At 36.2% G+C, this 25,537-nt stretch overlaps 1 protein-coding gene across 4 annotated transcripts in view; it reads right to left on the reverse strand.

Moving 5' to 3' along the window:
- Positions 1-25,537, reverse strand: part of C11H11orf65 (chromosome 11 C11orf65 homolog) — a 70,153-nt gene that overhangs the window by 23,852 nt on the left and 20,764 nt on the right. For 3 of the 4 annotated variants that reach the window (XM_027580546.1, XM_027580543.1, XM_027580544.1), the window contains 4 exons: positions 16,883-16,975; positions 2,996-3,049; positions 2,662-2,862; positions 1,085-1,215 (listed from right to left, as the gene is read on the reverse strand). In XM_027580546.1, the coding sequence (XP_027436347.1) occupies positions 1,085-1,215; positions 2,662-2,862; positions 2,996-3,049; positions 16,883-16,975 (479 nt within the window). The remainder of the gene's footprint in view (positions 1-1,084; positions 1,216-2,661; positions 2,863-2,995; positions 3,050-16,882; positions 16,976-25,537) is intronic. The other variant, XM_027580545.1, reaches the window with a different exon arrangement.

Genomic DNA, 25,537 nt, shown 5'->3' on the forward strand with positions numbered 1-25,537 from the left:
AGAAAAATAAGCAATTATATTTTATTTGAAATGAAGATTTTCAATATAAGAGAAAAGGAATATAATTGTGGAATCAAAAATGTAGGTAGAACTGGATTGGCAATATCAACTCATTCCTTTACAGTTTTAATACCTATCTTTTCAAAATTGTAATAAAAAACATGTAACTTAAAATTTATCATCTTACCTATTTTTAAGTGTATATGTCAACAGTTGGTTAACTACCCTTTAAAGAGATTTAGTAAGAATAAAAGTCCTTTATATTTACTTACATAATTACCACTTTTGGAGTTCTTCACTCCTTATATAGATCCAGATTTCTACCTAGAAGCATTTTTCTTCTGCCAGAAAAATTTCTTGCAGTGCTGGTCTTCTATGATAAGAGAACTCAGCTTTTATTTGTCTGCAAAGTTATTCTTTTGCCTTCCTTTTCAAAAGATATTTTTGGTGGGCCTGTTGCTACTTTTTAATTTTTCTTCTCGTATGAGATCTATTTTCCTGTTTCTTTGCATGCCTGGTAATTGATTGTTATATGGTAGACATTGTGAATTTTATATAATTTGGATACTGGTTTTTTTTTTTTTTTTTGTATTACTTTAAATATTTGGGAGGAATTTGTTCTGCATATGGAGTGAAGTAAACCTGTAAACAATTTGATGTTTTGGCTTGCTTTTAACATTTGTTAGACAGGTCCAGAATGACTTAGTGTAATCCATACAGGTCAGAGTCTTAGGGCAGAAAGAAGGGTTGAGAAGGGTATAGAGTGGATCTGGAGGGCCAAATAAAAGTTATCTGATATATAAGGGTAAGTGCTTATTTTCATATCTGATATTCCAATAGACTGTAATTTCTTTGGGGTCAAAGACAAAATGTCTTTCCCCATTTATAACCTAGAGATTAATACTATCTCACACATAGCAGGCATTTGTTAAATGTTTGCTTTCTATATATTTTTAAAAACATAACTGTAATCTTACATTTTTCTTTTTAAAATAACATGTAGTTATTTTAGTAGTGATAGCATTTTTTAAAAAGAACTTAAAATAGTATATATTTAGTAAGTCTAACTATTTCATCAACTTACATTTTCCTCATCCATTCTATCTTTCTAATTTTTCTTTTCTTTTCCATATCTTGCCTTCTCTTCAGTTTAGAGAAATGGAATTCGATTTCTTTTTCTTCTCCCACCTCTACATTTTCAGTAGATACCCAAAACTATTGAGAAATGAAAAATGAATATACAAAGTGTTGAAATACTGATTGTGAGGTTATCTGGCTACAGAAAAGAATTTCTGTGAGTTCAGTGGGAATATGCCAAGGTAGAAATAGAGGAGCGAATAAACCCCTTTTAAGGTATTTCTTATTATGTCATGGGTGAGTGGCACATTGAGCTTTTGGAGGCACAAGTCACATAAAGACTAACAAAGCACTAGTATAGTGAGGTACTTAAGAACTATTTGTTGAATGGATAAATGAATAGACATACTCCAGTATTGTTTTTGTTTTTCATAAGAACAGACCTTACCTACTCTTAGTGCTGTTGACTTTTGAAGACTCTAAATCTCAAGAAGTACAGGTACGCTTCAAGAACAAAGTCTCATCATTACATCCCAAGAGTTTGTGGTTTCCCTGTGTGACATGCTATCCTAACTGGTTGCCTGTTTTCCTACTTCAAATTCATTCCCTCTCCTTCACCACATACATACACATTAAAGAACAAGAAGGAGAGTTTGCTATCCCCCGCAACCCTACGTATTTGTCCCTCTTAAAGCACTTATTTACTGCACTATACTGAAATATTCTTTTTACTTTTGACTCTCTCACAAATTAAAAGGAAAGATACTTGAGGGGAGGGACTATTTTATCTACCATTGTATCCCTAGCATTTATTACAATGCCTGACATATGGTTGGTATGCAATAAGATTTGTTGAATGAATGTATGAATTCACACCTTGATTATTTTCACTTTTCATACTTAGTGTACTTAATATACCAATTCTATAATCTGCCTACCAGAGATTGAGGACCCGAATGAAGACATGAGCCCAAATAGACATCTAGAGCTATACAGAACCTGATTATATTAACCTATAAAATGTAAGCTTACAAACATCCTCAGGTAGACATTATCTCCACAAAGAGGACATTAAACATGGTTGTCTATGGAAAAGTCCCTAAATCATATATATGTTTTAAGAACTATGTATATTTAAAATAATTCCATTCAATTAATGAAGACATGTTAAAGTTCCAAACACCATGACAATCCAAATGATTTCCCACCAGTCTCTGCTGTGACAAGCTCTATAAGAGAAAATGTCATATTTTTCTCAAGAATTCCCACCTCTAGTCCAAGGATTAATTAATATAGAGTCAACATTTTCAAATTTGCTTCGCTATAAAGATGAAAAACTCCTGAGTACCAGACAGTATCTAAAGATGACCCAGATCAAAGCTCATTACTAAAAGTAGAAGTAGAGAAAAAAAAAAGATATATTTCTGATCTTGAAGTATTATTAGTAACCCTTGAGTAGTTAATGTCATCACTTTTTATCAGTTAAATCACCAAGATATATTATTTTAAAATTAATTTTCAAGAAGACAAATGAGTTTCTAAATATATAAGATTCAAAATTATTAATATTTTTTCTTTTCTTACTGTATCAGAGACAGGCCTCCAGCCATTGTTCTCTACACGACGATACCAGCCACTATGATCCTCTTCCTGAAGATCATCACTTTTACTATGAGATGTATATTTTGCTGGAAGTTTTGTATAATCTCTAGGGCTATTAGCACACAGATCTTCAATATGTCTATGAGTGAAAATTTTATAGTATATATCAGGTGGAAATTTAACCTGTATATGGAGAAGTTCAAAGGACCATTGTAATCTAATTACAAAAAAAGGTTTACATTTTAAAAATTTACATCTTTTAAATTTCACATAAATGTGCTTTAAAACTACCAAATAAGAATTCATCCATACTTACACCACCTAATCTGAATCGTACATGAACGCCAGCAGCAGCATCTAGAAGCTCTGCCTATAAAAAAATGTATTACTCTTCAACACTGTAGATATCAATTCACTACTTCTCACTCTATCATGTTAAAATAGTTGCTGAATATTGATTATTTATGAAATAGGTCAAATAAATAAACCTCAAATAATTATTTTTAAATTAAAAAATATTTTAAGATTTAATTTCTTATGGGCATCCAATAAGTAAAACAGTTTTCATAACTGGAAAAATGATACTAAACTATGTTTACATTCTATGCAACATATAAGTATAAAAACCAACTGATGTTTTTCACAAAACAGAAATTTTACATAAGTCCTCAAATATATTATTTAATTTATTAAATTTAATAAATTTAATTAATATTATTGAATATTATTTTACAGGTAAATTCAGAGAAAAAATTATGATTGGCTAATTTGAGTTTAACACCAGATGACCTTTCCTAACTAGCTTTTGTTAAGTCAAAAATACATGTTTAAATTTTGTAAGAATTGTCTATAATTGGTCTTCTAAATTTTAGTGCCCTGCACCAAATTCAAAGTAGAGGAAACAATTTTGGGTTCTCAATCAGAAGACAGTTCAATCTTACCTCCTGATAATATTAAGTTAGGTGAGAAAATACATGTTATCCTAAGTCATTCAGTCTGTAAAGCCTGAAAGACCACATGGAGTTTTGCACAATTTTCTCCTGACTAAAGAGTATATATATATACATGCATACATATATAGGGTCACAGTTCAAACATGAAAAAATATGTTTTATGACAGGATCTAAAACTTATATTTATAAAATTCATAAAATTTATACAGGTGACACTTGAACAACATGGGTTTGAAGTGTGCAGGTCAACTAATATTTTTTTGTAGTACAGTACTGTAAAAGTAATTTCTCCTCCTTATGATTTTCTTAACATGTTACTTTAGCTTACTTTAATGTAAGAATGCAGTACGTAATATATATAACATATAAATATGTGTTAATTGACTATTTATGTTATTAGTAAGGCTTCTGGTCAACAGTATGTTATTTGTAGTTGACTTTTTGGAGAGTCTCAAGTTACACGTGGATTTTTGACTGCATGGGGGGGTGGGTGTCAGTGCCCCTATCCCAGTGTTGTTCAAGGGTCAACCGTATATAATTTTTAAGCAAAATTCATTACATATACACTTTTATTTCCACTAAAGTAGGCAAATCTTAAGGGTACAGCTTTGTGGATATTTTTCTCTTTCCTCTTTTAGTCAGTTAGGGTGAGAGGATGATCAAGTCAATCCAATCAGAAATTGGAAGTGGGTCAAACCTGGATTGCAGTTTTAGTAATCCATATCTGGTTTGTCCACTTCTAGTTTATCCCTGTTTCTCAGAGGTGGTCCTGGCAAGTCTCTATCCCCTCAACTATGAAAGTCTATAGGAAATTCAGGTGTACTTTTGGGAAGATTTGAGTTTACTTCTTTATCCTTCTACCATCTACAAACTTAAATGGGGAAGAGGTTTGGCTGGGTATTTGAGGCAGTTCCCTTCCTTTTAGCATGTCTTTGTCTCCCAAACTCATGGGAATTTTTATTTAGTAGAATAGTGTTATTTAAAGTGGACTTAGATTAGTTGTAAATACTCACTGCAAACTCTAGGGAAATCAAAAAAGAGTAAAAAAGAGGTATAATTGTTATGCTGAGAGGAAAGAAAATGCAATCATATAGAATGCTCAATTAAAACCAGAGAAGGCAGAAAAAGAATGTAATACAAAAAAAGAAAGAACAAGGACAAGAAATAGAAAACATTAACAAATATGTTAGATATCAATCACTATATTAAATGTCAATGGTCTAAATATACAAGGTAAAAGGCAGAGACTATAAACATAGATTAAAAAAATAAGATCCAACTGCATGTTGTCTATAAAAAAACATTTTAAATATAAAGACACAGATAGGTTAAAAGCAAAGTAATGGAGAAAGATATAACATATTAACTAACATTAATTATATGAAAACTGAGCAGGTATATTAATTTCAGAAAGAGCTGAATTCAGAGCAAGGAAAATTATCAGGGATAAAGAGGAGGATTACATGATGATAAAGTGGTCAATTCTCTATGAAGATATAACAATCCCTAAAGTATATATGCCTAACAACAGAGTATCAAAATATGTAAGGCAAAACCTGAAAGCACTACAAGAACCAAGAAATCCACTATTATAGTTGTAGAACTGAACACCTCTCTATCAGTAACTGACATATTCAGCAGACAGAAAAATAATTAAGTCCATTAAGAAACTGAACAACACTTGTAATCACCTGGACCTGACATTTCTAGAACACTTCATCCAACAATAGCAAATATACACTCTTCTCAAGCTCATATGGAACATTTACCAACAAAGAACATGTTATGGACCATAAAACACACCTTAACAACTGTAAAATAATAGAAATCATACAAAGCATGCTCTCAGACCCCAATGGAATTAAATTAGAAATCAGTAACAGAAGGATAGCTGAAGAGTCCAGAACTTGGAAATTCAACAATACACTTAGTAACAAATGGATCAAATAAGAAGTCTCAAGAAAAATTTAAAAATACTTTGACCTAAGGGAAAATGAAAATACAGCTTATCAAAATTCATGAAATGCACAGACAACAGTGCTTAGAGGAAAATTTATAGCACTGAATAAATATATGAAAACAAGCAAGACCTGAAATCAATAATCTAGACTTCCATCTTAAGAAACTAGGAAAATAAATTAAATCAAAAGTGAGCAGAAGTGGGGTGCCTGGGTGGCTCAGTTGGTTAAGCGGCTTCCTTTGGCTAAGGTCATGATCCCGGGGTCCTGGGATCAAGCCCTGCATCAGGCTCCCTGCTCAGTAGAGAGCCTGCTTCTCCCTCTCCCTCTGCCTGCCTCTCTGCCTACTTGTGCTCTCTCTCTCTGTCAAATAAATAAATAAAATCTAAAAAAAAAAAGCAAGCAGAAGAAAAGAAATGATAAAAATTAAAACAGAAATCAATGAAATTGAAACAGGAAATCAATTGAGAAAAATCAAAGAAATTAAAAGCTAGTTCTTTGAAAACATCAATAAAATCAATAAGCTTCTGACCAGGAAAACTAAGAAGGAAAAAGAGAGAGAGGGAAGACACAAATGACTAATATCCAAAAAGAGGGGCTATCACCACTGATTCCATGGGCACTAAAAGGATAATTAATAAGTATTAAGAAAAACTCTATGCCTACAAATATGATAGCCTATATGAAATGGTTCAAATGCCCGAAAGACACAACCTGACAAAACTCACACAAGCAGATATAGAAAATCTGAATAGACCTATTAAAGAAATGGAATCAATACTTAACCTTTCAAAAAAGAAAGCACCAAGCTTCGATTGGCTCAGTGGTGAACACTACCAAACATTTAAGAAAAAAATCGTATCCATTCTCTGCAATCTATTCCAGAAAACAGAAGCAAAGGGAACACTTCCTAACACATTCTGAGTCCAGCGTTATCCTAATACCAAAACCAGACAGAGACACTACAAGAAAGGAAAATTACAGACGATTATCTCTCATGAACATAGATGCAAAAATCCTCAACAAAATATTAGCAAGTCAAATTCAACAATGTATAAAAGGAATTATATACCATGACCAAGTGGGATTCATTCCAGGTATGCAAGGCCATTATCAAATTACAACAGGCTAAAGAAGAAAAATCATATGATCATATCAACAATGCAGAAAAAGCATTTGATAAAATTCAATACCAATTCATGATAAAAACTCTGACAAACTAGGAATAGAGGCAAACCTCCTCAATTTGACAAAGGATATCTACAATAAACACACCTATCATATTTATTGGTGAGAAACTGCATGCTTTCCTGCTAAGATCAGGAACAAGGCAAAGATGTCCCCTCACCCTTCCTATTCAACATCATATTGGAAGTCATAGCTATTTCAATAAGAAAAAGAAATAAAAGGTATACAAATTGAAATGGAAAAAAAAACCTGTCTTTTTTCACAGATAACATAATTGTCTATACTAAAAATTCCAATGAATCAATGAAGAAATTCCTGGCACAAGAAAGCAACTATAATAATGTTGGGGGATACTACATTAACATACATAAGTCAATTGCTCTCTTATATACCAGCAACAAACAACTGGAATTTGAAGTTCAAAACACAATGCCACTTATATTAACAACAAAAAAGTGAAATATGTAGGGTATAAATCTAACAAACTATGAAAATCTATATGAAGGAAACAACACTGTAATGAAAGAAGACCTATTTTTTAAAGATTTTATTTATTTATTTGAGAGAGAGATTAAGAGAATGAGTGGGAGGAGGGGCAGAGGGAGAAACAGACTCCTGCGGAGCAGGAAGCTCATCCCAGGACCCTGGGGTCATGACCTGAGTAGAAGGCAGATGCTTAACCAACTGAGCCACCCAGGTGCCCCATAAAAGAAGAACTAAATGAGAGATATTTAATGTACCTGGATAAAATGATTCAATACCGTCCAGGTGCCCACTCTTCTCAATCTATAGATTCAATGCAATCTCAGCCAAAATCCCACCAAGTTATTTTATAGATATGGACAAACTGATTCTAAACTTTATAAAAAATGTAAGAGAACTAGAATAACCAGCATAATATTGCCATTTGCATAATATTGAAGGCGAATAACAAAATTGGTGGACCCATCTTTAAGATTTACTATGAAGCTGTAATAATCAAGTGTGGTATTAGCAAAAGGAAAGACAATGATAGGTCAGTGGAACAGAGAGACAGCCTGGAAATAGCCCCACGTAAATATAGTCAACTTATCTTTGATAAAAGAGCAAAGGCAATTCAATAGAGTAAGGATAGTCTTAAACAAATGGTGCTGGAAAAACTGGACATCCACAAGCAAAAGTTTAATTCCAATTCCAGTTAGTTAACATACAGTGTAATATTAGCTTCAGTTGTAGAATTTAGTGATTCAATATTTCTTCTTTGATTTCCCATTTGACCCATTTGTGATTTAGTAGCATATTGTTTAAATTCCATGTATTTGTGGTCTTTTCACTTTTTTTCTTGTGGTTGACTTCTAGTTTCATAGCATTGTGATCAGAAAAGGTGTGTGGCATGACTTCAATCTTTCTGTATTTGTTGATGCCTATTTTGTGACCTAATATGTGTTCCACTCTGGAGAATGTTCCACATGCACTTGAGAAGAATCTGGTCCAGTTAGTCATTCAAAGCTACTGCTTCCCTGTTTATTTTCTGTTTAGATGATTTGTCCATTGATGTACATGGAGTGTTAATGTTCTCTACTATATTATCAATGAGTTCCTTTATGTTTGTTATTGTTTCATATATCAGTGCTCCCATGTTGGGTGCATAAATATTTATAATTGTTGTATCTTCTTGTTGGATTATCCCTTTTATTATGAAATAGTGCCCTTGTTTACCTCTTGTTACAGTCTTTGTTTTAAAGTCTATTTGTCTGATATAAATACTGCTACCCCCTCTTTGACACTCATTTGCACAATAGATGTTTCTCCACCCTCTCACTTTCAATCTGCAGGTGTCATTAGGTTTAAAAGGAGGCTCCTGTATACAGCATATAGATGGATCTTGATTTTTTTATCCATTCTGACACCCTATGTCTTTTGATTGGAGCATTTAGTCCATTTACACTCAAAGTAGTTATTGATAGATATGTATATATTGGTATTTTATTACTTGTTTTGTGGTTGTTTTTGGAAATTTTCTCTGATCCTTTTTTATCTTTTTCTCTTTCATGTTTTGCTGATTTTCTTCGGTGATATATTTGGATTTCTTTCTCTATATTCTTTGCATGTTTATTAGTGGTTTTCAATATATGGTTACCATTAGGTTTGTATATAACTTCTTCAGATAGCAGTCTATATTATATTGGTGGTCATTCAAATTTGAACCCCTTCTTTTCTCCTTCCCATATTTTAGGTATATGTTAATATATTTTACATTTTTTATGTGAGTTCCTTGACTGATTTTTACAGAAATATTCATTTTTACTGCTTTTGTGTTTCCTGCCTTTATACCGTCACTTTTAGTCTCCACTTTCCAAAGAATCACTTTAATATTTCTTGCAGGGCTGGTTTAGTGGTCATGAGCTCCACTGGTTTTTGTTTGTCTGAGAAACTCTTCATCTCTCCTTCTATTCTGAATGACAGCCTTGCTGCATAGAGTATTCTTGCTTGCAGATTTTTCCCATTCAGCACTTTGAATATATCATGCCACTCTCTTCGGGCTTGCCAAGTTTCTGTTGAAAAACCTCCTGCTAGCCTTATGCGTTTTCCTTTATAAGAAGTTAAGGACTTCTTTTGGCTTGCTGTTTTTTAAGTATTTTTTTCCTTATCACTTTTTTTTTAAAGATTTTATTTATTTATTTGACAGAGAGATAGAGAGAGAGCACAAGTAGGCAGAGCTGCAGGCAGATGGAGAGGGAGAAGCAGGCTCTCTGCTGAGCAGGGAGCCCAATGCGGGGCTTGATCCCAGGACCCCGGGATCATGACCTGAGCCGAAGGCAGCCACTTAACTGACTGAGCCACCCAAACGCCCCTCCTTGTCACTATTTTTGCAAATTAAATATGTCTTGGTGTTGGCCTGCTTTTGTTGATTTTGATGGGAGTTCTCTGTGCCTCCTGTATCTGGATGTCTGTTTCCTTCTCCATATTAGGGAAGTTTTCAGCCATTATTTCTTCAAATAAATTTTCTGCCCCCTTTCTCTCTCTTCTTCCTTTGGTACTCCAATAATACAAATGTTATTACGTTTATTGGAGTCATTCAGTTTCCTGAGTCTATTCTCATGTTGCACAATTGTCTTTTCTCTCTTTTGTTCAGCTTCATTGCTTTCCATTACTTTGTCTTCTAGGTCATTAATTCATTCCTCTGCTTCTTCCAGCTTACTGTTCATTGCCTCAAGTGTGTTTCTAATCCTGTGTTTCACTCTTCTCTCCGATTCTTTTTTAACTCTTTTATGTCTGTGATAAGGGTCTCATTGATGTCTTATATTATTTTGAGTATCCTTATGATCATTGCTTTAAATTCTCCATCAAGCATGTTACTTACATCTGTTTCAGTTAGATCTCTGGTGGTGGCCTTATCTTGTTCCTTCATTTGGGATAAGTTCCTCTGTATTCACATTTTGCCTAAGTCTCTGCCTTCTTCTCTGTGTTAGAAAAGCCGGTTATGTCTCCTGCTCCTGAAAGTAATGGCCTTATGAAGAAGAGGTCATATAGTGTCCAGGGACTGGTACTTCAGGGAATATCTCCACTGTGTGCTGTGTGCATTCTGCTGTTGTGTTCTCTGCTCTATCCTTTTTTTTTTTTTTTTTAAAGATTTTATTTATTTGACAGAGAGAGACACAGCGAGAGAGGGGACACAAGCAGGGGGAGCGGGAGAGAGAGAAGCAAGCTTCCCGCTGAGCAGGGAGCCCGATGTGGGGCTCGATCCCAGGACCCTGGCATCATGACCTGAGCCAAAGGCAGACGCTTAACGACTGAGCCACCCAGGCACCCCTCTGCTCTATCCTTTAAGCCAGTCGTCTACAGAGGCTCTCCTTGCTTGCTGTGGGAAGTGTTTGGTCCCTGGCTTGAATGTGGCGAGTTTTAACTAGGTGTGCTCTGGTCTGCTTCTGAAATGAGACCTATTATCACCTCCACCAGAACCGAGGCCCTGCAAAACTCTCTGGTACAGAGGCGTGGTATGAGCAGGAGTTTGTGCTGGTCTTCTTGGGGAGAGGTCCACCACACTAGGACTGAGGCAAGTGTGACTGAGAAGGGCAGTTCCACCAGGGCCAGGAGTGGTGGTGGCATAGGACTTGGTGCATGAAAGTTAGGCAGCCAGCATCAGTGCTGCGCTACTTCCCACAGGTGGCTCTGTGTTTATGCTGAGGGGCAGGGTTGGGAAATGGTGCTGGCCAGCTCCTCTGTTCCCAGAGAGTTGTGTCTGTGAACGCTGCCTCTGAGGGACACACTCTGAGAAGAGCAAATAATCACCCCGAGTGCCCTAGGTGTTCTTAAGATTGTTGTTTCCAAGCTGTCTGCTCCTGGGATGTTTGCCCGCTTTCTCTCCAGGAGTAGGGCAGTGCCCTCCAGGCTCTATCCCAGCCAAGCCTGCTGACCTTTAAAACTCCAGATTTTATTAAGCCCTGCTGGTTACAAGAACCCACAAAATTCAGTCCCTCTCATTTTCCAAGCCAATGGCTTTGGGGAAATGTTCTCCTTGTATGTTTCCCTGTGTGCTCCTGTCTCTTGCCCTTCTCCATGACCACGGCTCACTTCATAGTAACCATGATCTATTTCTCCTCTAAACCATGTCTCTGCACTTCCTACCTTCTTCGATGTGGCTTCTGCTCTTCTTTTAGTTGTGGAATTTGTTATGTTGGTCTTCAGGTCAATTTCTGGGGTATTTAGGATGATCTGATAGTTATCTACTTATATTTGTAGGATGAGACAAGCCTAGGCTCCTCCTACTCCATTGCCATCTTCCTGCTCTCTCAAAATTAGACTCTTAAATACAGAGAACCAACTGATAGTTTCCAGAGTGGAGATGGGTGAGGGGGATGGGTGAAATAGATGAAGGGGATTAAGAGGTACAACTTCCAGTTCTAAAATAAATAAGTCACAGAGATGAAAACTACAGCATAGGGAATATAGTAACACTGTAATGACATAGTATGGTGACTACACTATACTTTATCTTGATGAGCACTGAGTAATATATAGAATTGTCAAATCAATATGCTGTACATTTGAAAGTAATATAACAGTGTATGTTAATTATACTTCAATAAATATAATTAAGAGGGAAGAAAGAAAAAGAAGAAGGCAGAAAATAAGGAGAAACTATTATAGATTCTAAGACGTTAGAAAGATCATTAGAGAATATTATAAATAATTTTGGTAAATAAGCTTGAAAATTTAAGTGAAATGGACAACTTCCTAGAAAAATACAACTTATCTAATCTAGCACAAAAATAAATATAAGATAGGAATAGATCTATAACTATAAACTGAATTTGTAATTTAGAATCTTTCCACCAAGTAAACTTCTGGCTTCACTGGTAAATCCTTCCATTTGTGGAAGAAAGAACACACAACATGAGAAGGAACATTTCTCAAATTGTTCTACTTACTATGCCAGCTAAATGTGATACCAAAATCTGACAGAAACAATATGAGAAAGCAAATTACATGGTCTGCCTGAATGTAGGTGCAAAAATTTAAGCAAAGTATTAGCAAACTAAGTTCAGTGGTATTTAAAAAGGATTAAGACATTTTGACCAAAATGTGTATATTCCAGAAATGCTAAGTAGTCTAACATTCAAAATAATAATAATATCTCAGTAAGAGCAGAAAAATGTCATAAAATTTAACATCCATTTTTTGGATTGGGGGAAAAACTTGTTTTAGCTCAAAAAAAGAAGGGAACTTTCCTAATACAAGTTTTCTACACAAAAATCTATAGCATACCTCGTACTTAATGATGGATTATTGAGCCCTTTCCCCTTGAAATCAGGAATGAGAGTGGTCACCACTTCTATTCACCAATTTACTGAAGGCTCTAGTTAATGCAGAAGTATAAGAAAAAGAAATAAAATGTATATTTGGAAAGGAAAAAAGTAAACTCATTATTTGAGTTTGGCATGCTTGTTCATGTAGAAAATCCAAAAGAATCTATGTACAAATTATTAGAATTAATAAATGAGAGCAAAGTTGCTGAAACAAAGCTAAGAAACAAAAATTACTTGTCTTCCTATATATCTGCAACAAAAATTAGCAAAAAATATTATTTTCAAGATTTATTTATTTTAGAGAGAATGTTTGCTAGTGGGGGGAGGGGCAGAGGGAAAGAATCTTCAAGCAGACTCCCCACTGAGCAGCCTGACGCGGAGCTCAATCCCACAAACCATTAGATCATGACCTGAGCCGAAAACAAGAGTGGGATGCTCAAGCAACTGAGCCACCCAGGTGCTCCAAAATTAGTAAAAATTTTCGAATTATTATTTAAAAGAGCTTGAAAAAGCAAGGTCTAAATCTAAGAAAGTATGTGCAAATCCTCTATACAGAAAACTATAAAGCATTATTGAGAGAAATTATAGAAGAGCTAAATAATGTTATGGATTGGGGTTTCTGGAAGAAGATAGTGAAATGAAGTTTGGGTGCCACATGTTTATAAGGGATCAACACCTAGGAAAGAAGGGGAAGGAAGAATCTGTGCTACCAGGCAGGCCCATCAAAGCCTGGGGCTTCTAGAGTGAAAATTGCCCTGAGCTGGACCACCGCAGACTGGTCTTTATGTCCCCTTCCCCACTCGCACCCCCTATACTGCTTGGTTACTGGATATGAACTGCCTTGGAAATAGCTGACTGACGGTAAGGCAGTTCTCCCCAGATAAGGTAAGAAACAAGATGCTCAGAGTTGGAGGCCATCTGCTGATCACAGACCCTGTGACTGGACTGGGTAGTAACTCCTCTAGTGAAGAGGAATCTGGGCAGCACATCCTCATGTTTCCTACAAATGTTCATGGATTGGAGCTCTCAATAGAGTTGAGATGTCAGTTTTCCTCAAACTGATGTAAATATTCAATGAAATCCCAATTAAAATCCCAAAATAATTTTTAAACATTTTTAAAAATTTCTTTAGGGGCACCTGGGTGGCTCAGCTGGTTAGGCGTCTGACTCTTTTTTTTTTTTTTAAAGATTTTATTTATTTATTTGAGAGAGCGAGAATGAGAGAGAGAGAGAGCACATGAGAGGGGGGAGGGTCAGAGGGAGAAGCAGACTCCCTGCTTAGCAGGGAGTCTGATGTGGGACTCGATCCCGGGACTCCAGGATCATGACCTCAGCCGAAGGCAGTTGCTTAACCAACTGAGCCACCCAGGCGCCCAGGCGTCTGACTCTTGATTTTGGCTCTGGTCATGATCCCAAGGTCGTGAGATTGAGCCCCAGATCAGGCTCCGCAATGGGTGTGGAGCCTGCTTAAGATTCTCTCTCTCTCCCTCAGCCCCTCCCGACACACACTCTCTCTCTAAAAAAAAAAAAAAAAAAAATTGTGTCAAATATACACAACGTAAATTTACCATTAGTGACATCTGATACATTTACAACATCGTATAGCCACCGTCTATTTCCAGAATATTTTTTTTACTCCAAAGGAAACCCCATACCCACATACCCATTTAACAGTCACTCCCCATTTCCAAATTCTCCCCTGACAATCACTAATCTGCTATCTCTCTCTCTCTCTCTCTCTTTTTTTTTTTAACATACTCTCTATGTGTTCAGACACCTTGTATGTTCATCCTCAGCCTTGTCCTTCCCAGGCTCTGGGTCTGCCTGTTCCTGGCCTGTCTGCCACCCGCTGTGTCTGGTGTCTGTGGGCAGGGAGCTGGCCCAGCCCTGGGACTGCATGGCAGCAGTTGGGGGGGAAACAAAGACAAGCCTCTGTGCAGGTCCCTAAAACAACTGACAGATGGGTCAAAGTACACACAACAATTTTTGAGAATAAAGTCTCTATTTGACCCCCTGGCCCTAGAAAGCCATACCAAGAATGTGAATGTTTGTCTCCACAGCTACCACCACTCTGAGGAACGAGGCATGTTGGGTGGGTGAACAAGAAGACCACAATGCTTCCTCGTGGAAATTTAGCAGCCTCTTTCTTCATGAAGCACTCTCCTAGTTGCCCTAAGTTTCTTTTATTGGATTCCAGAATTCCAATAAAGGTGATTCTGACAGTTATTCTTAGTGCTCCCTAGTCTACTATTTTCCTGATGGTGGAGGATTTTATGTGTGTAAACTGACAACTTAATTCTAAGATTTGCATGTAAATACAAAGCATCCAACAATAGCCTGGAAGTGTCTTCTTGAAAAATTACAAAATGGGAGTACTTCTCTACCATATAATACACTTGTTATAAACCTATAATAATACAAACCTATAGTAATTATGACAAGGGTAGAAAAATAGACTGTGGAAGAGAATAGAAAATGCATAAATAGACCCATACAAAAATGGCTACTTGATTTATAGTAAAAGTGGCATGGAGAGCCGTGGAGAAAGGACTACCTTTTTAATAAATAGTGTTTCATCATTTGGATATCTAAATGGAAGAATATGAAAGTGACTTCTGTCTCACACCGTACACAAAATATCAACCCCAGGTGTACTGCAGATCTAAATATGAAAGGCAAATCAATAAAGGTTATATATAATATAGGAAAATTCTTTCATGACTTCAGGGTTGGTGAAGTTTATAAAAAGCACCAACCATATACAAAAGGGTTGACAATTTAAACTACATTAAAATTAAGAACTCTGTTCACCAAAAGACAGTCTTGTTTCAAAATATTAACCTAGGGATTGGGGAAAGAGGGTGGAAATGTAAATGAAGCAGGACTGGCTGTGAATTGCTAATTGTTGAAGTTAGGGGATGGGTACATGTGGTTTATTACTTTATTCTTTCTACTTCCGTATATGTTTGACATTTTTCGTGGTAAAAAAAAACAGTGGGAAGACCATCTTAAGAGTGACAAGTCAAATCATATAATGAAAAATGATTTGTGCAGCACAGAGAACGGACAAAGGGCTTGTGTGAAAAATATATAAAGAACTGCTTAAAGCCCGGAAAAATAAGAGACAATATACACATAAAAGACATGAAAAAAAATGTCAAGAGCTCAGCTGATCTGGGAGGATGGTCATTGAGCTGTCGGGTGTCAGAAGAGCCAATGAAGGAAACAAGTAGAAAGGGAAAGAAAGCTTTTAATCACTTACTGTAATGGTACCAAGTAAGAGTTGGAGCCCCTAACACTGGAGGAGGCAAGGATTCCACCTGATGATCCCCCCCCACCCCCCACCAGGGCTGCAGCATTTGAGAGTGAAGTGGAGCAGACACAGGTTCCTCTGTTAGGGAGTCCCGACTTTCAAAACTCTGAGGAGTGAATGTGTGGGGTAGGTGGTAGCGAGGAGACTGAGGGAGGAGAGTCTGCGAGGACTCAGTCAGAGTGGGACAGCACAGGTGCCTGAAGCCCTCAGCCCAAAGCCTCAGATCGAGAACTAAGAATGAAGGCACTGGGACCAACAATTTAAGTATGCCTAAAGGGAGGACTGTCCCCAAAAAGCTGATAATATTAAGCACTGGTAACGACGCAGAACACCAAGAATTCCAAAAGACTGATGATGGTTAATACAAATTGTACAGTAACTTTGGAAAAGAGTTTGAAATTCCATTTCTGGGTGGAGTAGAAATTTGTATACATGGGCACAGGACAGATGAATAAGAATATTCCCAAAAGCAGTCTTTGTAACAGACTCAAACTGGAGAAAACAATACAAATGTCAATCAACTGTAGAATGAATAAACAGCAGTATATTCATAAAATGAAATAACTGTCATTATTTTTTAGAAAATGAGTAAAATTCAGCCACAGGAATGCAATGTTGAATGATAAGATACAGAAGCGCACCAGAGGATTCTATTTACATATGGTTCAAAAATAGAGAAGACTGAAAAAAAAAAAACAACAAAAAACAAAGCTTCAATTAAAAATAGTGGTTGCCTCTTGGGAGCAGGGAGTTGGCCGAGATGTGCAGAGCACCGGAAGGCAGGGGTCTGAAGTATGAGACTCTGATCCGGGTGATGGTTACACGGGGGATTGTTTGTGATGATTCACTGAGCTACACATTTATGTTTTATGAGCTTTTCTATGTGTGCGTCACACTTCAACATAAAGTTTTTTAAAAGAAACACATATAAGCACATTTATAAAGCGGTCACACATTTTGAAGGGAAAAAATAGATGCTGTATGAATAAATAATATCCTCACCTCTTTAGGATCAATATATTTCACTATCTGATGTGGCTCCCCTTGTCTTCTGATATCAATCAGTCTTTTATAGTGTTGGAATACAGCGACATTCTAAAGGTTCAAACACATAAGATTCTATGGTCAAAACTGGATTTTCTAACTCTAATTTAAGCTTTGTGCCTAACTAGGGCAAAATGAGTAAGAACCATAAAATAGACTTTATGTATGTAAACTAGATTTTAGAAATATTATCCACTCAGGGTTTGCTTTGGCAAACTAGGAAATATTGGTTTTATTCTCACAGAGTTTTACCCTTAACTTTGGAACTACATCATTAGCAACTATAAATAAAATACCCAGAATGTTGGTGGAGTCACTTCTATGTACTCCAGAGTAAACCAGGAAAAAGACAAAACAGTCTACTGGTTAAGAACATTGAGTACAGCATAGCATTATCTGGGTTGAACTGTTAGTGTGACCATGGACAAGCTGCTTAGCTTCTCCACTCAGTTTCTCATCCAAACAACCGGAATGACAGGGGTATCTCATACAGCTATGGTGAGGAATTAATGAGTTAATATTTGTAAAGCACTTAAAACAACTTCTGGCACAAGAAAGCACTAAATAATTATTATCTTATCATTCCAGAAAACTCGGTCCTGTAGTAATGCCATTGATTTACAAACCCAATCTACTATTCATGTTAGCACAGCAGTCAGACGACTCCAAACAATTCTTCTATCTCAGAAAACTATTTATTTGGTAACATTCTCCTTTTACCCTATGCCCCAAAAAACCCTTAGTAACTCTTGGTAAACTTCTCCTGCTGCCCCAGTATGCTTACATCAAATCAAATCAATTCAAACTGAAGTAACCCACAGCACCAGCATGACAACGTGAAGCCCGACTGCAATTGTCTATGGAAATGGTGCAGCTCATATCAAAACAGAATTGCCGACAAAGATAGCACCTGCCATTCCCATCTGCCTGTCTGGCCGGCAGGGAAGGAAAAGAACTTGTATGCTGGTGAACGAAGAAGCTGGGTGGGACGACAGTGAAAGCTGGTCCAACGTGTCCTGCAGGCTGTAAAATGCCATTTTTTTTTTTTTGTTCAAGTGATTTTAATGATTGGAATGCACAATTTTTTTAATACGCAAATAAAAAGTTTTGAAACCTGAAGAAAAAAAAAAAACAGTACAAAAGATAAATGAGACCAGGAGCTGGTTCTTTGAAAAGATCAACAAAATTGATAAACCTTTAGCCAGACTCATTTAAAAAAAAAAAAAGAAAGAAAGAGAGGGAGAGAGAGAAGACTCAAATAAACAAAATCAGAAATGAAAGAGGAGAAATAACCAACAGCACAGAAATACAAAGGATTATAAGAGAATATTATGAAAAACTATATGCCAACAAATTGGACAACCTAGAAGAAATGGAGAAATTCCTAGAAACATATATCCTCCCAAAACTGAAACATGAAAACAAAAAATGTGAAGACTGATAAGCAGCAAAGAAACTGAATCAGTAATCAAAAAACTCCCAAAAACCAAAGTCCCAGGGCCAGATGCCTTAACAGGCAAATTCTACCAAATATTTAAAGAAGAGTTAATACCGATTTTTCTTAAACTATTCCAAAAAGATAGAAGAGAAAGAAAACTTCCAAATTCATTCTATGAGGCCAGCAATACCTTGATATCAAAACCAAACAGACACTGCTGAAAAAGAGAACTACAGTCTAATATCTCTGATGAACACAGATGCAAATATTCTCAACAAAATATTAGCAAACTGAATCCAGTAATAAATTAAAAAAATGATTCACAATGATTAAGTGAGATTTATTCCTGGGTTGCAAAGGTGATTCAACATTCACAAATAAATCAATGTGACACATCACATCCATAAGAGAGAGGATAAAAACCATATGGTTATTTCAGGGGTGCCTTGGTGGCTCCGTTGGTTAAGCGTCTCTTGATTTCAGCTCAGGTCATGATCTCAGGGTTGTGAGATCAAGCCCTGTGTTGGGCTCCATGCTGAGTGTGGAGCCTGCATAAGATTTTCTCTCTCCCTCTCCCTTTGCCCCTCCCCTTTCTCTTAAAAAAAAAAAAAAAAGAAGGAAAGAAAGAAAGAAAAGAAGCCTCAGAGAGATCCCTCACCCCTCCCACCACATGAAGACATAGCAAGAAGACAACTAACTGTTCACCTATGAACTAGAAAGCGGGTCCTTACCAGACACCAAATCTGCTGATGCGATGATTTTAGACTTTCCAGACTCCAGAACCGTAAGAAATATATTTCTGTTATTTATAACCTACCCAGTCTATTGTAGTGCAGCCCAAATGGATTAAGACAGCTACCAAAGTTTGACCTAAATGATGTCAGAATACATTTTTTTCTCAAGTTCACATGGAACATTTACAAAAATAGACTTTTTTAAGCCAGGCAAGTTTCAACAAATGTCAAGTTATTAAAATCATATAAATAACTGGCTTCAGTGGAATTAAACCAGAAATCAGTAACAGAAAGGTAACTAGAAAACTCCTAAATATTTGGTAATTAAGCAACATACTTTAAAAAAAATTTTACTTATTGATCTGAGAGAGAGAAAACACAAGCAAGGGGAGGGGCAGAGGGAGAGAGAAAAGCAGACTCCCAACTAAGCAAGGAGCCCAATGTGGGGCTTGATCCCAGGACCATCGAGATCATGACCTGAGCTGAAGGCAGTCTCTTAAACCCACGGAGCCACCCAGGCGCCTATAAGCAACACCTGGCTGGCTCATTTGGTAGAGCATGCAACTCTTGATCTTGGGCTTATGAGTTCGAGCCCCATATTGGGTGGAAAGATTACTTAAAAATAAAATCTTTAAAATCAATCAATCAATCAATCATGGGTCAAAAAAATCACAATGGAAATTATAAAATATTTTAAACTGAAATGTAATAAATATATGACATATCAAAACCTGTGGGATACATCTAAGGGAATGCTCAGGGAGAACTTAAATGCTTTAAATACATATATTATTAAAAAAGAATAAATGTGTAAAATCTAAGATCTAATGTTCCATCTCAAGAAGTGTGAAACAGAACAGCAAACCAAACTCCCTCAAAAGATGAAGGAAAACACAATAAAAATCAGCAGTTAATGAAATGTAGAGTTAAAATAGAGAAAACCAACAAAGTCAAAAACCAGGGTTTGTTTTTTTTTTTAAAGATTAAGACAGATGTAGAAAAACAGAGAAAACACATATGAGAAATACCATCCCAAATCTTACAGACATTAAAAGTACAGTGAGAGGAGATTATAAACAACTTTAGGCAAATAAATTTGACAATTTTAAGAAAATGGACAGATTCCTTGAAAGGTAACATCAAAATGGTCATAAGAAGAAATATAGTTTTGAATAGTCCCGTATTATTTAAAAAATGGAATCCCTAATTAGAAACCTTTCATAAAGAAAACTCCTAGCACACAATGTTTTGCTAATATATTCTCCCAAATATTTATAGAAGAAATAGCATTAATCACACAAATTGTTTCAGATAATATAACAGAAGGAATACTTCCCAATTCACTTTATGAGGCCAGCATAATCTTGATATCAAGATCTGGGAAGTATATGACAAAAAAGAAAAATTACATTCATGAGCAAACATGCAAAAATCCTAAATTAAAGTTGATATAGGAAATTTTCAACTTTTAATGCTTGTGGGTCCTGTTCCTGGACTCCAGGGGAGGCTATACTTTAACATTTACCAAGGTGAAAATGACTAGGCAAAACTTGGATTCTGTTTCTTCCCTGAACACACACTATATATCTGCTTCATTAAAGAAAATAACCAGAAAGGAGCATTCTGAACATAAAAGAAAAAGGAAGAAACTTCCCTGGTTCCTGTAAGAGTGAAGTCCACAGCCCTGCATATATTAGAAACTTAAGATAAGGTCTGCAACTTTCTAAAATGTTCTTTGTCTAATAATTTGTAACTCGTTATGTATAAAATGTATATAACCTTACACCAAATGTTCTCCCTTACCAAAGCACTCTCTTCTTTGTGAAGACTGTGTATCCAGGGCAGCTGTCCTAACTTGGACTTCAATGAAACGCTCTGTTTTTCCTAGAAATTCTAAAAGGTTTGTTCATTTGTGTCAATAAAGTTTAGCAGATCAAATCCAGGATATATCAAAAAGAGTAATAATACATCAGAGTGAAGTGGAATTTATTCCAGGAATACAAAGTTGGTTTAACGTTTGAATATCAATCAATGAAATTCACTACATGAAAAGAATGAAGAAGACAGACCATATGATCATACAGTAAATGCAGCAAAAGCATTTGATAAAATTCAACACCCAGAGTTTTCATAACAACAAGAATAAAAAGCAAACTAGGAATAAAGTTAAATTCCCCAAACTGATGATAAGTTTTCACAAAAAAACTACAGGTAACATCTTAGCTGATGGTGGATTACGTGCCTTCTGCGTTCAACAAAACGGCAAGAAATGTCCATAATTACTGCTTCTATTCAATCTTGCAATGGAGGGTCTAATCAGTGCAATAAAGAAATAAAATGTATAAAGTTTGCAAAGAAAAAATAAAAGTTGTCATTCAAGGATGACATGCTTAAGTGGAAAATCCAAAGGAATCTATAAAAAAGCAACTAGAAATAATAAGTGCATATTAGGTTGGCAAATAAAAATAAACTATATTTCTATAAACTAGAAATGAACTAGAAAATAAAATTTAAAAATAATACCACTTACAGCAGCATCAAGAAATGTCAAGTACCCAGAAGTTAAATGAAAGATGTTTAAGACTTCTACACTGCAAACTACAAAACATTATGGAGAAAAAATTTTAAAGATCTAATAAATAAAGATATGCACCGTGTTCATGAAAACTCAGTGTAGAAAAATATCAGTTCTCTCCCAAACTGATCTGATTCAATTCAATGCCAATTATATAATCTCCACAATAATTTTTGCAATACATGGAAATGCAAAAGCCCTAGAAGAGCTATGACAATCGGGAAGAACATCCAAGTTGGAGGACTGTAGTGCCATCTACCTGTACTTCTAACAGAGCTACAGTTACTGAGACAGTGTGGTATTGACTCAAATAAAGACAAATAGACCAGTGCAACTGAACAGAGATGATAGAAACACTTCACATATATGATTACATGATTTAAACAAAGGCACCCCCACAATTTACTATGGAAAGAAGGGTATTTTCAGTAAAAAGGTACTTAATCATTTGGTTATCCATAAAGACAAAAATGAACTTTGTCCATACCTCTCATCATCACAAACATTAATTTGAGATGGATACTAGGTCTCAATCTACAACTAAAGCAATTAAGCCTCTAGAAAAAATATAAGGAAAATATCTTCTGACTTCAGGTTACATAAACATTTCCCCCAGATTTATTTCAATATGTTTGACAAGTAATACTGTCCTGGGTGATTTGGGTGTCCACCTTGGGATCTCCTTCCCCACTGGAGAAAGGAAAGGCCCAGTGGGCTCCTCAGGGCTGCCTTGTGCCTGGTGATGTGATCAAAGTGAAGCCCCTCCTCCGCTCCTTCTAATGTGGTCCTTCCTGTTCTCTCTGGTCCTGGGCTCTGGGATTTTCACAAGAGTGCTTTCTATGGATAGTTGTTAGTTGGTCTTCTTGCGAGGCGGACTGAAGTTAAGAATGACCTATGTTGCCATTTTGATATTGTCACCTCTTTAGGTAAACTTTCTTTTTTTTTTTAAGATTTATTTACTTGTTTTAGAGAGCGAAAGACAGCATGCAGAGGGGAGGGCAGAGGGAGAGAGCATCTCAAGCAGACTCCACTGTGAGTGTGGAGCCCAACGTGAGGCTTGCTCTCACTACTCGGAGATCATGACCTGAGCCGAAATCAGGAGTTGGACACAACTGACTGAGCCGCCCAGGCGCCCCTAGGGAAACATTTCTTAAACAGGACATAGAAAACACTAACTATAAAGAACAAGAGATAAATTGGATTTAATGAAAATTAAAGACTTGTCATTATCAAAAAACACCTTTAAGGATGCAATTAGGCCAGTCTAAAAAAAATATCTGCAACACACGTATTCAATAAAGGACTTCTGTTCAGGATATCTGAGAGACTCCTCAAAGTGAATACTGACAGTGTAACAGTGGATGTAACGGGATTTGGGGATTTGAAGGTTGGGAGGTTATAGGCAAAAAAGAAAAGGAGGGGTAGGGGTATTTACATCCTCGTCATACATAATAAGTCACATAATCTTACGTTAGCATGACGGGACAAGCAACAAAGGGTTGAATGTTCTTTAAAGAAGTAAGGTAACAAATAGAAGAACTAAAAAATAATCATATATGACACTGGGAGGGGAGATAAGCAAGGCTGTGTAAGGGATAAGCAAGATAAGCTCTCAGTTATCTTTGCAGAAAATCAATGGGTCACTTCTAAAGTTGACAAATAAAAAATAATTATACAAGCATATTATGCAGAAACACAGAAATAACTACTACAAGATCTAAAACAAAAAACAGTTAAAAGTGGTTGCTTTTAGGATATGAGGGTAGAGAAGAGTATGAGAGGGTAAAAGAAGTGCTTTTATTTATAAGTTCTCCTACATTATTTTACTTAAAGAAATATATATATATTATTTTTATTTAAAATATTCAAATGTGAGAAAATGCCTTCATTTACATTAGTTTGACTATGCAGATTATTCATTTATAAGGCAACGTAATATGTTAAAATTAGGCATCCTTATTTAGAAGTCATCCTCTGAGCCACTTGAAGCAGAATGTTTCTAGACTTAAGATCAAATGTATTCTCTTTGAATCTCAGAACTATTATGGTTCCATGACTTTCATGGTTAGCTTCTCTTCAGTTTCTAACCACTTTTTAAATGCAACTGTGCAGTCATACCTTCTGTTGCACGGGGTACCATTTTATCTTCCAATACAGCCCGCTTAGAGACATTCAACATACTGATCTTAACTAAACTGATCACCATTTTTATTTCATTTTTAAAACTTTCTTATTCTCTTTTTTTTAAAGATTTTATTTATTTATTTATTTGAGAGAGAGAGAATGAAAGAGAGAGAGCACATGAGAAGGGGGAGGGTCAGAGGGAGAAGCAGACTCCCTGCTGAGCAGGGAGCCCAATGTGGGACTCGATCCTGGGACTCCAGGACCATGACCTGAGCCAAAGGCAGTCGCTTAACCAACTGAGCCACCCAGGCACCCATTCTCTATCTTTTTTTTACATCATTGATTTCCCTTAAATATCAGCTGATCCTTGGTTGTGCATTAATAGTTAAGAATGAAGGTCTATGTCAATTTTTCCAGGGAACTGGTCGGAGTATCCTGAGCTTTTTTGTAAGTCTCCGTTTTCCCATTGTTGTCACATATGAATGGGAAGATGGTCTGGGAGCTTTGTAATGTGGGTGGAATAAGATAATCAGTAGACTTTCTTACGGGGGGCAGGTATGGTTAGGTAGCCAGCAATCAAGCAGGGTGTCTTTCAAATACCAAAATCAAGAGATTTTTACATGTAGTGCCAAATCCACAATAGAATTAGCTTTTCCAAATAAAAAGTTCACTTAATTTTTTACAAAAGAGATAAGCCATCAGGGTTTTTTTCCCTAATAGTAAATCTCCATCTACAAGCAAATTTTTTAACCAATGGTAAATATCCATCTACCTGTAGCTTTGGGGCTTGAAGTGACAGTACGGACATCTGTCACAGCTACACTACATACAAGTAATCCTCTTGCCTACGGTCATTCTCCTTCCAGATCTTTTAAATTGCTAACTCCAAATCGCTTCTTGGCCTTTTGGCTAAGATCAAGTGTAAATTGCTAACTCAGAATTGATATCCTTTCTAGGGTCCCAGGGACGAATCAGCTCTCTCACTGGAGCCCTCTGATGTGTGTCAAGGCAAGTCTTCTACACAGTTCTATCCAACAGGATGCTATGATCTGTTTTTGGTTTTCCAAAAATGAGATAAAATTAATCTGCTCATGAACTCCCTTTTCTCTGGTATGGGTTAACTTTCTGTATACTGTCATTTCAATAGGGTTCTGCAGGGACAAAAAGTGAAAATATATGCTCAGTCTACCATCTTTTTAAAATACACATACACAGGGCACCTGGGTGGCTCAGTCAGTGAAGCGTCTGCCTTCAGTTCAGATCATGATCCCAGGGTCCTGGGGTTGAGTCCCTCATCGGGCTCCCTACTCAGTGGGGAGCCTGCTTCTCCCTCTGCCTCTCTCTCTCTATCTCTGATGAATAAATAAATAAAATCTTAAAAAAATAAAATGAAATGAAATACATATACACACACGCTTGTCTGTTTATATACAGGGCTTCTCTACTGAAACTCCTTAAGGGCAAGGAGGTACTGTAAAGTGCCTCACACAGTGCTAGGAATATAAAAGGTATACAAAGTAATGTGTCTGGTTGGACTTGGATGTGGGATAAAGGAAGTTACAAATAACAGAAAAGCTTAAGGCTAGTTAACAAGTAGGCTAACAGAAACCATCAAAGGAATAGATTTTAAAAGCAAATTATTATTTTAGTATTGGAAATCAATAGTTATGGATTTTATGGCTTTGAAAGAGGCAAAAGAAACAAATAATGGAAGCTATTTTGCAAGACTTAATGAGCCAATA

This window comes from Zalophus californianus, chromosome 11, assembly GCF_009762305.2.
Source record: "Zalophus californianus isolate mZalCal1 chromosome 11, mZalCal1.pri.v2, whole genome shotgun sequence".
NCBI lineage: Eukaryota > Metazoa > Chordata > Mammalia > Carnivora > Otariidae > Zalophus > Zalophus californianus.